Source organism: Talaromyces stipitatus, genomic scaffold (assembly GCF_000003125.1).
Source record: "Talaromyces stipitatus ATCC 10500 scf_1105507295487 genomic scaffold, whole genome shotgun sequence".
NCBI classification, from domain to species: Eukaryota; Fungi; Ascomycota; class Eurotiomycetes; order Eurotiales; family Trichocomaceae; genus Talaromyces; species Talaromyces stipitatus.
The window spans coordinates 116,766-129,007 of record NW_002990120.1 but is presented as its reverse complement, the minus strand read 5'-3'; the positions used below and the strand labels follow the sequence as shown (position 1 = coordinate 129,007).

At 45.1% G+C, this 12,242-nt stretch overlaps 3 protein-coding genes across 3 annotated transcripts in view, besides 6 other annotated features; all 3 read right to left on the bottom strand.

Moving 5' to 3' along the window:
• Nucleotides 1–1,025: 1,025 nt before the first annotated feature.
• Nucleotides 1,026–1,079: a microsatellite.
• A 232-nt stretch (nt 1,080–1,311) lies between these two features.
• Nucleotides 1,312–3,393: a mobile genetic element.
• Nucleotides 3,394–4,060: 667 nt separating this feature from the next.
• TSTA_052460 (elongation factor 2 kinase, putative) lies at nt 4,061–4,942 on the bottom strand (the record flags this gene model as incomplete). Its single annotated transcript, XM_002486789.1, has 2 exons — nt 4,061–4,900; nt 4,934–4,942. The coding sequence occupies 2 exons, from the start codon at nt 4,940–4,942 to the stop codon at nt 4,061–4,063; spliced, it is 849 nt and encodes a 282-aa protein (XP_002486834.1).
• A 197-nt stretch (nt 4,943–5,139) lies between these two features.
• Nucleotides 5,140–5,196: a sequence feature (CT-rich).
• A 2,445-nt stretch (nt 5,197–7,641) lies between these two features.
• TSTA_052450 (uncharacterized protein) lies at nt 7,642–10,646 on the bottom strand (the record flags this gene model as incomplete). The annotated part of the gene is made up of 3 exons (XM_002486788.1): nt 7,642–9,077; nt 9,137–10,182; nt 10,462–10,646. The coding sequence occupies 3 exons, from the start codon at nt 10,644–10,646 to the stop codon at nt 7,642–7,644; spliced, it is 2,667 nt and encodes an 888-aa protein (XP_002486833.1).
• Nucleotides 7,732–9,069: a mobile genetic element.
• Nucleotides 9,855–11,525: a mobile genetic element.
• Nucleotides 10,368–11,195: a mobile genetic element.
• Nucleotides 11,526–11,647: 122 nt separating the features above from the next.
• TSTA_052440 (uncharacterized protein) overlaps nt 11,648–12,242 on the bottom strand; it is a gene marked incomplete at both ends in the record, with an annotated part of 927 nt that continues 332 nt past the window's right edge. Inside the window, 2 exons of the mRNA XM_002486787.1 lie at nt 11,648–11,725; nt 11,748–12,231. Coding sequence (XP_002486832.1) covers nt 11,648–11,725; nt 11,748–12,231 — 562 coding nt within the window. The remainder of the gene's footprint in view (nt 11,726–11,747; nt 12,232–12,242) is intronic.

Genomic DNA, 12,242 nt, shown 5'->3' with positions numbered 1-12,242 from the left:
GGCTGAAGATTTTCTGGTGATGGGCTAGAGAGAGTGATATTGAGAAGTCTAACTAACTGTCGGAACGTGAATATCAAACTCTACGCGTTTCGGCACCGGACTACTTAGTCTCACGTGGCACGTGCGTGCCGCGTGTATATCTAACTAGCTATCCCCCCGTTCCCCCTCGTTCTTGGGGACAAGTCACAATATTAGGAATCAAGATATCTTCATATTGTCAGGCTCATTAGGCCGCTTCGTGTTCGCGCCTTACTACCGTCTATGCTTCGTGATACGGACCGTAGTTAAACCAACACTAACTATCTGAGATCCGTGGCGTGCGAGGTTGATGTCCTTGCTACGATCACGCTAGGCCCAATGCGGTACCGACGTCTACCTGTATGGCGGTGGTCCCGTGATTTTCTGACTATTAGCTGCTCTAGTGGTAGCAGCAGTGGTTGTCTCTTGTAGAGCGGTTTATAGAGACCTCTTGTCAGGTTCAGAGCAATTCTGTGCCATAGCGTTGCGGAACGCGTTTTAGCGCGCCTGGGCCGCGTAGCCTGGGACTGGAAGCGGGAGAAAGAGAGAAAATATAGGCAGGAATAGAGCGTCTGACAACGCAATTCTAAGAACGAGGTGTGTGTGTGTGTATGTATTTAATAGCCGTGGTTCGTGACTCGCACGCTTCCCACCGATTCCTACTGGGACATAGGCCGCCAAGGGGTAAATCTCGGGCTTTAGGTCCTATCGGATTTATATAACCTGAGTGTGTGTGTGTGTGTCTATTTAACGGCCGTGGTTCGTGACTTGCACGCTTTCCACCGATCCCTACTGGAACATAGGCCGCCGAGGGGTAAACCTTGGGCTTCAGGTCCTATCAGATTTATATACAAATAAAAGACTCTCTGGCGCATTTCCATAGCTGCCGTGGTCTTACAGGGAGGTCCACTTCCTAGTGGGTTTTGGGTATTTGCCAGCTGCAATGGTCCGCCTACGCACCATGACCCATAATTCTACCACCATCGCAATTAAGCAGTGAGTTTCAGAAGAAGGAAGGGAAGAAGGAAAGAAAGAAAGAAGGAAAGAACGAGAGAAGGAAAAGAGAGATATAAGGGGGAAGTAGGGCTGACTTAGCTAGGTGCTAAGGAGAGGTTGGCGAGGACAGATGTACTCAAAGAAACGGGTTTCTGCTAGCTATGTGGCTAGTTTTTGTGCTCCTTTTGCAGTGCCTAAAAGAAAGGAGATGACCTCAGAAGGGGGCCTAGGAGGATGAGGGGCTCATCTCTTAGCTATATAATAGAAGAAGAAGTGTAGGGGTGCTTTTCATGCTCCACACTGACATAATAGATGAGCATCATCATGATTAAAACATTTATAATAGTCCGCAAAGTCTCTATGACCAGTACGGGCTGCGATGATACAGCCAAGATCGAGTTGGTTGAGCAGAAGCTCTCTAGGATGCTTAGGAGATATAGTTATTTTTAGGTCTTGGTATGTCTGTGGCGCTACAGTCTGCCACTATATCTGAGTAGCGGAAAGGGCTTGAGTCTTGGCATATCTCTTTAGCGAGGCATATAAAGATTTGGATGGAGAGAGGGAAGCAGAGATAGCTCCCTCTTTAGTAGTGAGATCAGCTGCTTTATTCTTAGGGATTTTGGTGTGTCCAGGGACCCATCAGATTTAGATTGATCCATTTTTGGTATGTGGAAGCCTCTCGCGTAGTGACCAGGCGGCTGCAAGGGTGTGGAAGGATTCAAAGACCTCTTGAGAGGATCCTGTAGAGAGAGATAGGAGGTGCGTGGCAACTTCCAAGTTGTCAAGGCAGATCCATAAGTTGGTAGCAAATTGAGCTGTTGGGTATGCTATTGCTGCTTGAGCACCAGCTAGGGCAGCTTCTACTTCTGCATTGAAGACCTCTTTCCCATGTCTATATGAGAGTGAGGAGCAGAGGAACTAATAATATGCTTGAAATCCAATATAGCTACCCCCTGCACGTCTGTCTACCAGTCTAGATCTATCTGAAAAGATTATAATATTAGAGCTAGGGATGGTGCATTGAAAAACCATGAAATTAGCTGCTGCCTGTTCCTTAGTGCGTCCCATGGGAGCTCCTATTCGAGCTTGGGCATTCTCACAAGACTCGCGAGGGTGCTAGGGAGCGTATTGGAGAGGGTTTATCTGCTTAGAGTTAGAGAGGGCCAGTATATGGTGGGCAAATCAGCTGGTTTGTCAGCCATTACTAGCAACCTGTTCTGCGCGTCTTCAAAGTGGGTGGTAAGAATCCAGACGCCATAGGCGGATAGTTGCAAGGAGGGCTATTCAATCTAGTTCAATTTCTGGTGGAGAGAATCTAGACTCTTGGTAAAGGATAGATATTGGGATTGTGTAGAAAACTGGAAGGACTGCTCTTATGCCTGCTAGTATTACTTTAGTTAGTTTCTTAAGATGTTCTCTAACTCAGTTTGAAGTCTAGGAAGACCTAGGGCAAGTACGTCCTGGCCACTAGGTTTCAGCGCTATAGTATGCTTTATGGAGTACATAGGCTAATACAATCTACTGTAGTAAATAAGGTTTAACTCCTTAGATAGTATTCTCTAGAGAGCAAAGGGCATTAGCCATAGTGAGGGCTTTAGATGCTATTTCACTAATGTGCCATTTAAATATTAGCTTTTTGTCAAAGAGAATTCCTAGCCAACGTAAATATAGCTGTTTAGTATTTTCTGAGATTATGATAGATCCAGCTTTTACTGAAGGTGTGCAGGTTAGGTCCTGGTTTGCTTTATGTTAAGAGAAGTGAAGAAGCTTATATTTATCTGGTGCGAAAGTAATGCCCTCTGCAGCACCCCAGTTAAAAGCTTCTTAAAGTAAGTCTGATAAGGCTTCGCAGTTAGTAGCAAGGGATGTTGAGATTGCCAGGTTAGCTGTGTCGTCCGTATAACCAAATTTGTTCCTTGGGTTTCCTAGATGGAGTAGAGGCGCTATGTAGAGTATGAAAAGAATGCCAGATACTGGGGATCCTTGTGGAAGACCGCAGGCAATGTCTGTTGAGGGGCCAATCTCTCTATCGAGTCAGATCTGAACTGATCGCCCAGTAGCAAAGGAGGCAATCCAGAGAACAAGATTGGTGGGCCAGCCCTGCTCACGTAATCTGCAGATCAGTCTGCCAGGAAGCACAGCGTCAAATGCGCCTTTAACATCTAGGGTAAGGAGTGAGGCAGTTATGCCTTGATTTAGCACTTATTCAACATTATGTGTTAGGCATGTGGTTAGATTATTTGCAGATCTTAATGGGAGAGCTCCAAACTATTGCCTTGCTAATACTTTGTAGTGTATAGAGATCTATGCCATATTCCGTGCCACCAGGCGCTTAAGTCCTTTGCCAAGAACTGATAGGAGAGCGATTGATCTGTAGGACAGATTGCGTGGAGAGTTTTTAATCGGTATGGTTTCCTCAAGGAAAGTTCAAGTTGCATACCGTGCACCATGAAACAGGTGTGTGGGGGTCTGAGCTTGACAATGGGCCACTCCTCTTAATTGAAAAGGTATATATTACAGACGTAAAATGGCGGAGGAATGGCGTAGGACACGCGATGATCAGACAGCTCCTCGTGGTTGGTGAGAAGTGTGTGAACAGCGCAAAGCCAAGGGATATGTCGCCCGGCCTCATAGCTCTGGAATTCGGCTCCGTTACACAGTTTCAGAAGTTGAGTACGGCCCATGCGATTGTATTATGTGGCTGGCTTACTGAGGTTGTCGACCCTCAATACGCTGGCAAGTCAAAGCGCCAGAAAAAACCAGATCAATCTTCAAGCAAGCAACGCCGCTGTTTCATTCTATAGATCCCTTGATTCAATCTCAAACGAAAGCGATTTCGCTGATAATAAAAGTAGCATAGTAAAAGAAAAAAACATCAGTAAACCACCCAGTATCCAAGACCATGCAAATGCTAGACTATTGTTGGTAAATCGTCGTACCACCCTGTCACTCAATGCGCAGAAGCCGCCATAAAGAGTCCGCATGCATTCCGATTGTATGATTCCTCCATATCCACCCACATTCTGGACATATCAGGTGAAGATTTTCAATGTCTTGTCCCATGAGGTCGAGAATATCCAGTCGGCACAGTACGTCTAATCATAGTGGTACCAGGCACTGGGCGGAAATGTTGGACTGGGTTAGCTGGCTTGGTCCAGTTCGGGCGACAAAAGTTGTTGCATTCATGCTGGCTGAAGAACGAGCTGATGCCATCAGGGCCAAGATCAGTAACACCATACTCGCGGCGCCGGGATAAGATGACAGGGTCAGAAAGGACAACTTCATGTTGATAAATGCCTCCTTGAAGATCGCACAGGACATAGAAGCCACCGGAAACGTGGTAGCTGAAATGGCTGAGAGCTTGCATGACTTTACCCCACGGCAAAGCATCGTCATTCCATCCGCTATTGCTGTTAAACTTCTGGTAATTGTTGATAAAGGGTTCGCATAGAACTTTCTGACCAGCCCAGTCCTCATGGGAGTCGTCGGTAAACGTCCACACCGCTGGGACGTTAATTTTGATGACTTTGTTGATGATATTTAGTTGGTTAAATCGATTGACTAACTCCAAGGCCTTGTCGACGGCCTTTATATCGAGAGTGAAATAATCGCTTGAAAATACTGCGCCCGTCTTGAACCACTTCGAAACACATTGTTGGCCCTTGCGAGGACCTGAAACGTATCGCCCCTTGGCCACCCATCGGAAAGCACCTTCTGCAAAAGGATTTCTTAGCTCGTAGTTCTCGTGAGTCGCCTGACTAGATTCATTATATCTTCCGCTGTTAGATTCCTTCGCGGATGGGGTATCGGCATGGTGACCATGGACACAACCTGCACATCGCGAGATGCCCTCGCCCTTGGAGTATTGATTTGCTGTGTACGACGACTGGGGAAGATCGCGCCCACAATCGGCACACACGCGACCCATTTTCTCAACAAGTGGAGATGACAAGTTGATCAGAGACGATTATCAGAATACAGCGAGCTGAGCATCGAGAAAAATAATTTGACGATATTCCAAGCTTGCTTGAAATATGATCCTAGCCGACACTGGGATCTTTTAAGTTATAGGCAACCGTTGTTCAAAACTACCTTGATGATTGTATCAAATTCCCAGCCGATGACAAAGAAAGAAGGAAAGGAAGAAAGGAAGAAAAAAAAAAAAAGACAGAAAGAAAGAAAATGCAAGTCTTGTGCCGGAATCAATGAAATGAAAGGTCAGACCTCACGGCCCACATATGCATAAGTTTCTCATGCTTTCCCTAATTCGGATAAGTTAGATAACTCTGCTGACACACATTTATAAATTCCTATTTCTTATACCTGTTTCATATGTCCGACTACGAATCCATTGTTTTGTCGGAAACTTCGGTCAAACTACCGTCGTGTATATCTCGGATAGCTTATAACGAGCTGAAGTTATAAGGCTTCTAAGTACGAAAGGCTTCTTGAAAGCAAAGTCTTAACAAAAGGATGAATATCCGGTTCGATAGAAGAACGTATACTCAAGTTATCTCAGTTAGGGGGTGCCTAACACGGTTAATTCAAGACGGTAAAATAAAACTAGATACATGGTAAATGAGTGTCCTTATATATGCATCCGTCAATATATCCATGATACAACATATCTTGTCGGTGATCTCTTTGGTTGTATCGTTGCTTTTATATATTGTATCAGCGATACAATATATCTAGTCACTAATTAGTTCCCGGTTCTATCGGAACTTGCTGTGCACTAGCACAAACTCAGTTAAGCTTAATACTCAAAGATATCTTTATAGTGGAAATATTGATATTGACCTTATTCTGTGCACACTCTTCTATCTACATCTTGATGGGATTTTTGGACACTATTTATGCTTGAGAATCCCATATAGAAGATATCCAGACAATCTCAATAGAAGATTCTCGACACGAAGCTGTAAAATTGATTCGTAGATTCAATCTTGTGACTTCAATTCTCGAATTTTCCTTGTATCAATGTTGTAGGCTTTCCTTGATTAGTACGACGTGAGGCCTTAGATAAGGCTAAGATTGCGTTAATCAATTGTGAACCATTTCATCGGGTGCCTCAGTACTTACAGCCCAAGCTGATGTAACAGAATACTGCCACAAATGAGGATTCTACTCCTCACGAAGCTGCGCAGATCCAAGCAACCACAAGGAAGCGCATCAATACGACTAAATTAATAACCACTAAAAGCACCTCAGGGGTGGTAAAGAGTACAAAGATATTAACCACAGCATCTATAGTTTCTACTGAAATCAATGAGCCTACAGCATTAATAACACACCTACAAACACCGGAGGCCCCTATAACCTCATAAATCATACTAATAGCTAAGAAAATTAAGGCAATCCCATTCATAACTATTAAAAAATAGCCTCGCGGTAGACCACCCAAATCTAAATCATCTAACAACAACGATGAGAACGAATTAGAGCCTACGGAACAGATCTAATCGGCTGTAGATATTACTCAATTGAGCGCTCCTGTGGAGACTATCGACCTAACACTACTCAGCAAGGATAACACGGCAAAATCAACAGCTCCAGTCACCAGATCAAGAGCCTACCTTGAATAGATACGCAGACAGCGTATCTAGGCCCACCGCCAAGTACGTACACGATCTCAAGATTTAGATGAGATACCACTACCCCGGATATCACAGCTTCCACAGATAAACATGATAATAGAAGACAACAATGTCATCCTAAGTAGCACGGCTAGCTACTATGAACTTAATAATAACACAACTATTAATTTGGAAGGCTATACAGAACTTTTAAATAGTTTCTATCCCAGTCAAGGACCACGCGTAGTCTCTATTGAGGAAGAAGAGGAGAAGGATAATCTACAAACTGTACAAGGCATGAACACACGCGCTTCTCTAGATGTTCTCAACTAATGAGCATAATATTTGAGATTATACAGTATAACATGCATAAATCCAAGGATAAGGTCATGGCCATATTCTTACGTGATCCCTGAGCTCTCCGCGCCTCTGTGATTGCAATTTAGGAATTATGGAGAAACAAACTAAACAATATAACGCACCAGCCTGCGAGTCTTACGCATCAACTCCTCTATTCTAAATCTAACGACAACAATGATAATACTAATAGCAATAAGAGAGCCCGTGTGGCCTTATTTATCAATAAAAGCATCAATCTGGCCAGCTGGTCTCACACTGTTGTATCACCTAACTATCAAATCCTATATATCTGCTATCAACGCTATCTATATTTAAATTTAAATTCCGAACCGCACAATCTCTATATCTGTCGGATTGGTCGGTTTATTCCAGGCCAATCCTGAAGAGTGTTTTACTAGGATCAAAGAAAAGAAGTGACTAGCAAGATTGTATGTATTGAGTTCTGTGTCTGTCTTTCAAGTTTTTTTTTTTTTAAAGCCGGGTCCTTTATAGACACCTTTGGCGGGGTGATTTGTGAGCTATCAGGAGGGGTAAATATTGGGCTGAAATCTAGGTGCCCAGATATATGCCTAAAGGTGCCTTTTAGACCTGTAAGATTGAACAGTCGATCTTTCTGCCTCGTTTGAAAGCCGGATTATCTGACACACCCCCTCAGCTGCAGAAAGCAACTGCTTGCAAAGCTGGAATAGCTTCATAAGTTGTCGGGCACGTCATTGAGAGAAAGTAATTCTTCGATATCCGGGTTCTCCATATCCTTTTGCTGGGGAGTGAGATAGCTGTCGATATCCTCTACTCCGATTTGATTGAGGAACTTTTGGTGTTCCTGTTTGCTGAGTGCCTTGGTCAGGCCGTTGGCAATCATATCTTTTGTGGGCATGTAGTGCACTTGGATGTCTCCCTTCTGCACCTCTTGTCGTACCCAGTGATTATGAATATCGACGTGTCGGAGCTTCGTACGCAGTCGCGGAGCGTCCTTCTCCAGCAATCCTAGAGTTTGCTGGTTATCGCAGAAAACGTGAAGAGTAGGTGTTCTAAAACGTATCTCCAACTCCAGAAGCAATCGAAGGACATATTTGCCTTCTTTCACCCCCTGAGCGAGAGCTAACAGTTCAGCTTCAGTGGTTGACGTTGTTACCGTATCCTGCTTGTTCGCTTGCCATCCTATCGTTCCACCAAAAAGTGTCATGACGTATGCTTGCGAGCTCTTACGGTCAAGTGTATTATCTGCAAAGGAGGCGTCTGTTGATACTGAATAATCTTCACCTCCTCCAAGCCTCAAGGCGTACGCACGATGACGTTCGAGGTAGCATAAAACCTTGTCAGCAGCTTGATGGTGCTTTGGTCCGGGATTTGACAAGAACCGTGAAAGCCGTGAGACGGCAAAAGCCACGTCAGGTCGAGTGCTTACTGCCACGTACATAATTGAGCCAACTTTTCGTTGATATTGATGGTTACTTTTGTAGGTGGCCATTCCTTCGTATGGGAGTAATTCTTCTCGAGCCATTGGTGTGTCGTCAGTCTGTCGAGTGTCGGCTAACTTCGCAATTTTGTCGATATAGGTGGCTTGACTGAGCCAGATCACCTTATTGCTTCGATCCCGTATAACTCTCATACCTAGGAACCACTCCAGGTCTCCTCCTCCGGATATTTTGTATTTGGCACGAAGTTGGTTCATGACTGAGTCAGCTTCTGGTTGGTGGCTCTTCTTATATGCGACAACGATATCGTCTACATAAAAGAACAGTATGATCCCAGATTTCAACATGCAACACGGTTCGTGAGGCACTGTTTTGAAACCCAACTCTACGAGGGTGCTGGTAAGTTCCTTTTGCCATAGGAGTGGTGATCTACGCAATCCGTAAAGAGCCTTGTTCAGTCGATATATTTTTCCAGACTCACGATATCCAGGAGCCATTCTCATAAAGATCTCTTCGTCCAGTATGGCATTAACGAAGGCATTGACAGCGTCATATTGCTTGAGTTCCAGATTGAAGCGCGCAGCAATAGCCATAAATGTCCTAAAAGATCTCGCAGCAAGAGTAGCAGCATACGTGTCCCTTGTATCATCTCTTTTCTCTTGATCACCTCTTACCACGAGTCGTGCCTTGCACTTGACTAGACGACTTTCTGTCTGCTATAGACATATACCCACATACAATCGAGAATCTGCTTTCCTTTTGCCTTACCGATAGGCACCGTTGTCCAAGAGCCAGATGGATCGTGACTTTTAAGGTGATCTCTCTCAGCCTCCTCAAATAACCAACCTAAAGGATGTTTTTCCACTTCACGGTGACTCTTGGGAGCAGGCGGTAGGTCGCGGACTAGAACTGACTGAAGTCGACGTCCTGACCTTAGACGTCGTTGGAGGCTCACGTGATCAAATTTGACTGTGTTCACCTCATACTGACGATGTCGTGTGCCTGCTAGAAAAGCAAACCTCCAAGGATTGAGCTCTCCTCGTTGCGTAGTCAAAGCAGCGGCGACGGTTTTAACAGGAGCCTCTCTGAAGCCTACCCCGTTCTTCTCAAGCGACCCTCTGGGTCCGTCCTCAAGGATATGCCTGCCATGAGCCTCTCTGAGACCTACCATGGAGTCACGCAGATTGGGCGACCCTCTGGGCCTGTCCCCAAACTCAGCACGCGATCCTCTGGACCTGACCGTGCCTACACCATCAAGAGCCCCTCTGGGACCTTCCTTGGTGGTTGCTTCCTGAACGAGCGACCCTCTGGGCCTGACCCCGCCAGTTGACGTTCCAGCTGCGTGCTCAGAGCTCTGACGGAGGTTGAGGTCATTTTCATGGACGATAGTTATGCTAGCCGCCAACAGTGCGCTCGGAGGCGTATCTGGAGGTGTAGGATAAGCATATTTATCAATCCCCTCTAACAATCCTTCTCCTGGCGTCAGAGATGGGCCGCTTGGATAGTCCGAATCAAGCTGACTTGAATCTTCAAATCCAGAACCAGTCACCGAGCCTGTTGTTGTCGTACGCTCATCGTTGTGCCTATTTCGGTCAAACACCAAATCCTCCATCTCATCTCCAAAGTTAGCATTATCTTCGACTTCACCTGACTGTACTCGGATATCTATCTTGTTCAGCAAGATTGTCAGTTCTTCAACAGACACATGAAGGAGATCATCCTTGATATCTTGGATATCTCCACTGAAGACTTCATCCTCGTTAAAAATAACGTCCCTTGCTCGCACGATCCTCCCTGTCAAAGGATTCCAAATCCTATAAACATTTGTTGAGTCATATCCAACGAGATAGCCTACCCATGCTCGCGGATTGAAGCGTTGAAGTCGATTTTTCTTGAGTTGATACTCCGATGTGAGGGCATATGCCTTACAGCCATATACCTTCAGGTGAGCAAGCTGAGGTTTCTGATCTTATATGCAAATTCCATTTTGCAAAGCAACGTAAGTATGGAACCTATCGTATGGCGTTTTCCAGTTGTACATGAACTTCGGGGTACGGTTGTAAAGATAGATTGAGGCTCGGTATATTTCTGACCATAAATCCGTAGGTAACTTTGCACCATTTCTCATGGCCCTAGCCTTATCCTTGATGACACCCCCTGAGCGCTCAGCGGCACCGTTTTGTCCTTGATTATTTACCGTTGAGGGCTCGATAGTAACATGTTTGGTAATCAGCCACTCCTTTACCTCAAGTCGGTGTAAGAATATCTCATTATCCATCTCAATCTTGATCGGACTAACATCATGGTGCTTTTTCAGATATTCAAAGAACCATTTCAGAGTTTCTAATATCTCCACGCTTTTGTGCGACGTCATATAAAAGTCCCAGATAAGACCGCTAAATCGATCGGTTATAAGCATCAATGTCTTTTCTCCATTCATTGAGCTTTTCTGAAAGTCATGAAAATCAATCGCTAGATGCACGCCAGGTCGTTCCACAATATTTCTTTCTTCTCGTCGTATGATTCGTCTGGCTTTTGCCCTTCCACATGCTTCGCACTGTACAGTGGTAGGACCTTTGGATAGGCCAGTCACTCTTACACCTTTTGTCGTTGTGGCAAGGTGTTCGATAGCTTGGGGTCCAGGATGGCCAAGGCGAGCATGCCATCTCTTAGCGTCAGCTTTTCGTTCTTTTCTGACTGTCCACGAATTGAAGCGGTGCCGTCGTATCATGAAGGCCATTTTTACGAGAGGATGGTCGTTGGCGATATGTTCGAGTACAAATTGACCTTCCCTCTCTTTTACATATGCAAGGACTTGATTTTTCTCGTTCCGAAGGCAGTCGAAGCCTCTTCTGGTGTCCCACCAGATTCCATGCTTTCTTAGTTGTTGGAAAGACACCAGGTTTGCCACAAAGTCCTTGCAGTATGCCACGTTATAAAGGCGCAGAATTTGAAGTCTTCCACCAAGGCCGTGGATTTCGATATCCACTTCTCCATATCCTAAGACAGGTACTTGGTGGGTGCCTGCCCATAGGAAGTCTCCTGCTGTCGCTTTCCGGAAGTTCACAAACCTTTCTATCTCATTGAAAACGTGAATTGATGACCCTGAATCCAATAAAGCTGAATGTTTTAAAGGATATTCGTTAATTGACAGTGCAGCCAAATCCTTTTCCATGCGAATGTAGCAGGTCGATTTGCAGCTGCCTACTGCCGTCTTAAAGAGTCAATTCGAACTTGCTGTTTCTCCTTGGAAAGTCACCTCATTCTGAGTATTTTGAGTTATAGGTTCTCGTCGCTCTTGGGATCGACTTCTAGAGCGAGATCGTTCTTTCCTTTGAGAAGGAGCTTGTCCCTGTTCTTTGGTTAGTACACGTCTTACCTCTTTTGCTAATGGTGCATTGCTGTTGAGCCATCTATCGGCTCTTTGTTGAAGCCAAAGTCTTGGCTCAAACTCTTGAGGAGCCTTATAACCAAAAATATAGAAGCAGAAGTCAATAAAGTGCATGCCTCCGCATGCAGGGCAGGTCGGTTTAGGTCCACCTCTTTTATCTGGAGCAAATCCGCTGCGCTGTCCTCCTTCAAATGATTGTGATCGCGAACGTCGTCGACCACGCTCCACAGCTCTCCCTCGCTGCAAGCTTTCTTCATTTTCTTCTTCGCTGTCGTCGCTCTTACTCAGATGAGTGGCGAAAGAGCCTTTTATTATACGGGATTGTCGTTTTGTACGGAGTCGTGGGATGAGTCTCCGGAAGCCATTTGACAGATCCTTATAGGTAAGAGATTTGTCATCAATCTTTGGATCGATTGAGTGCTCAAAAGACGTTACCCACGCCTCATCTAGTGGTCGAATAGCTTCGAGAAACCTAGATGCCCA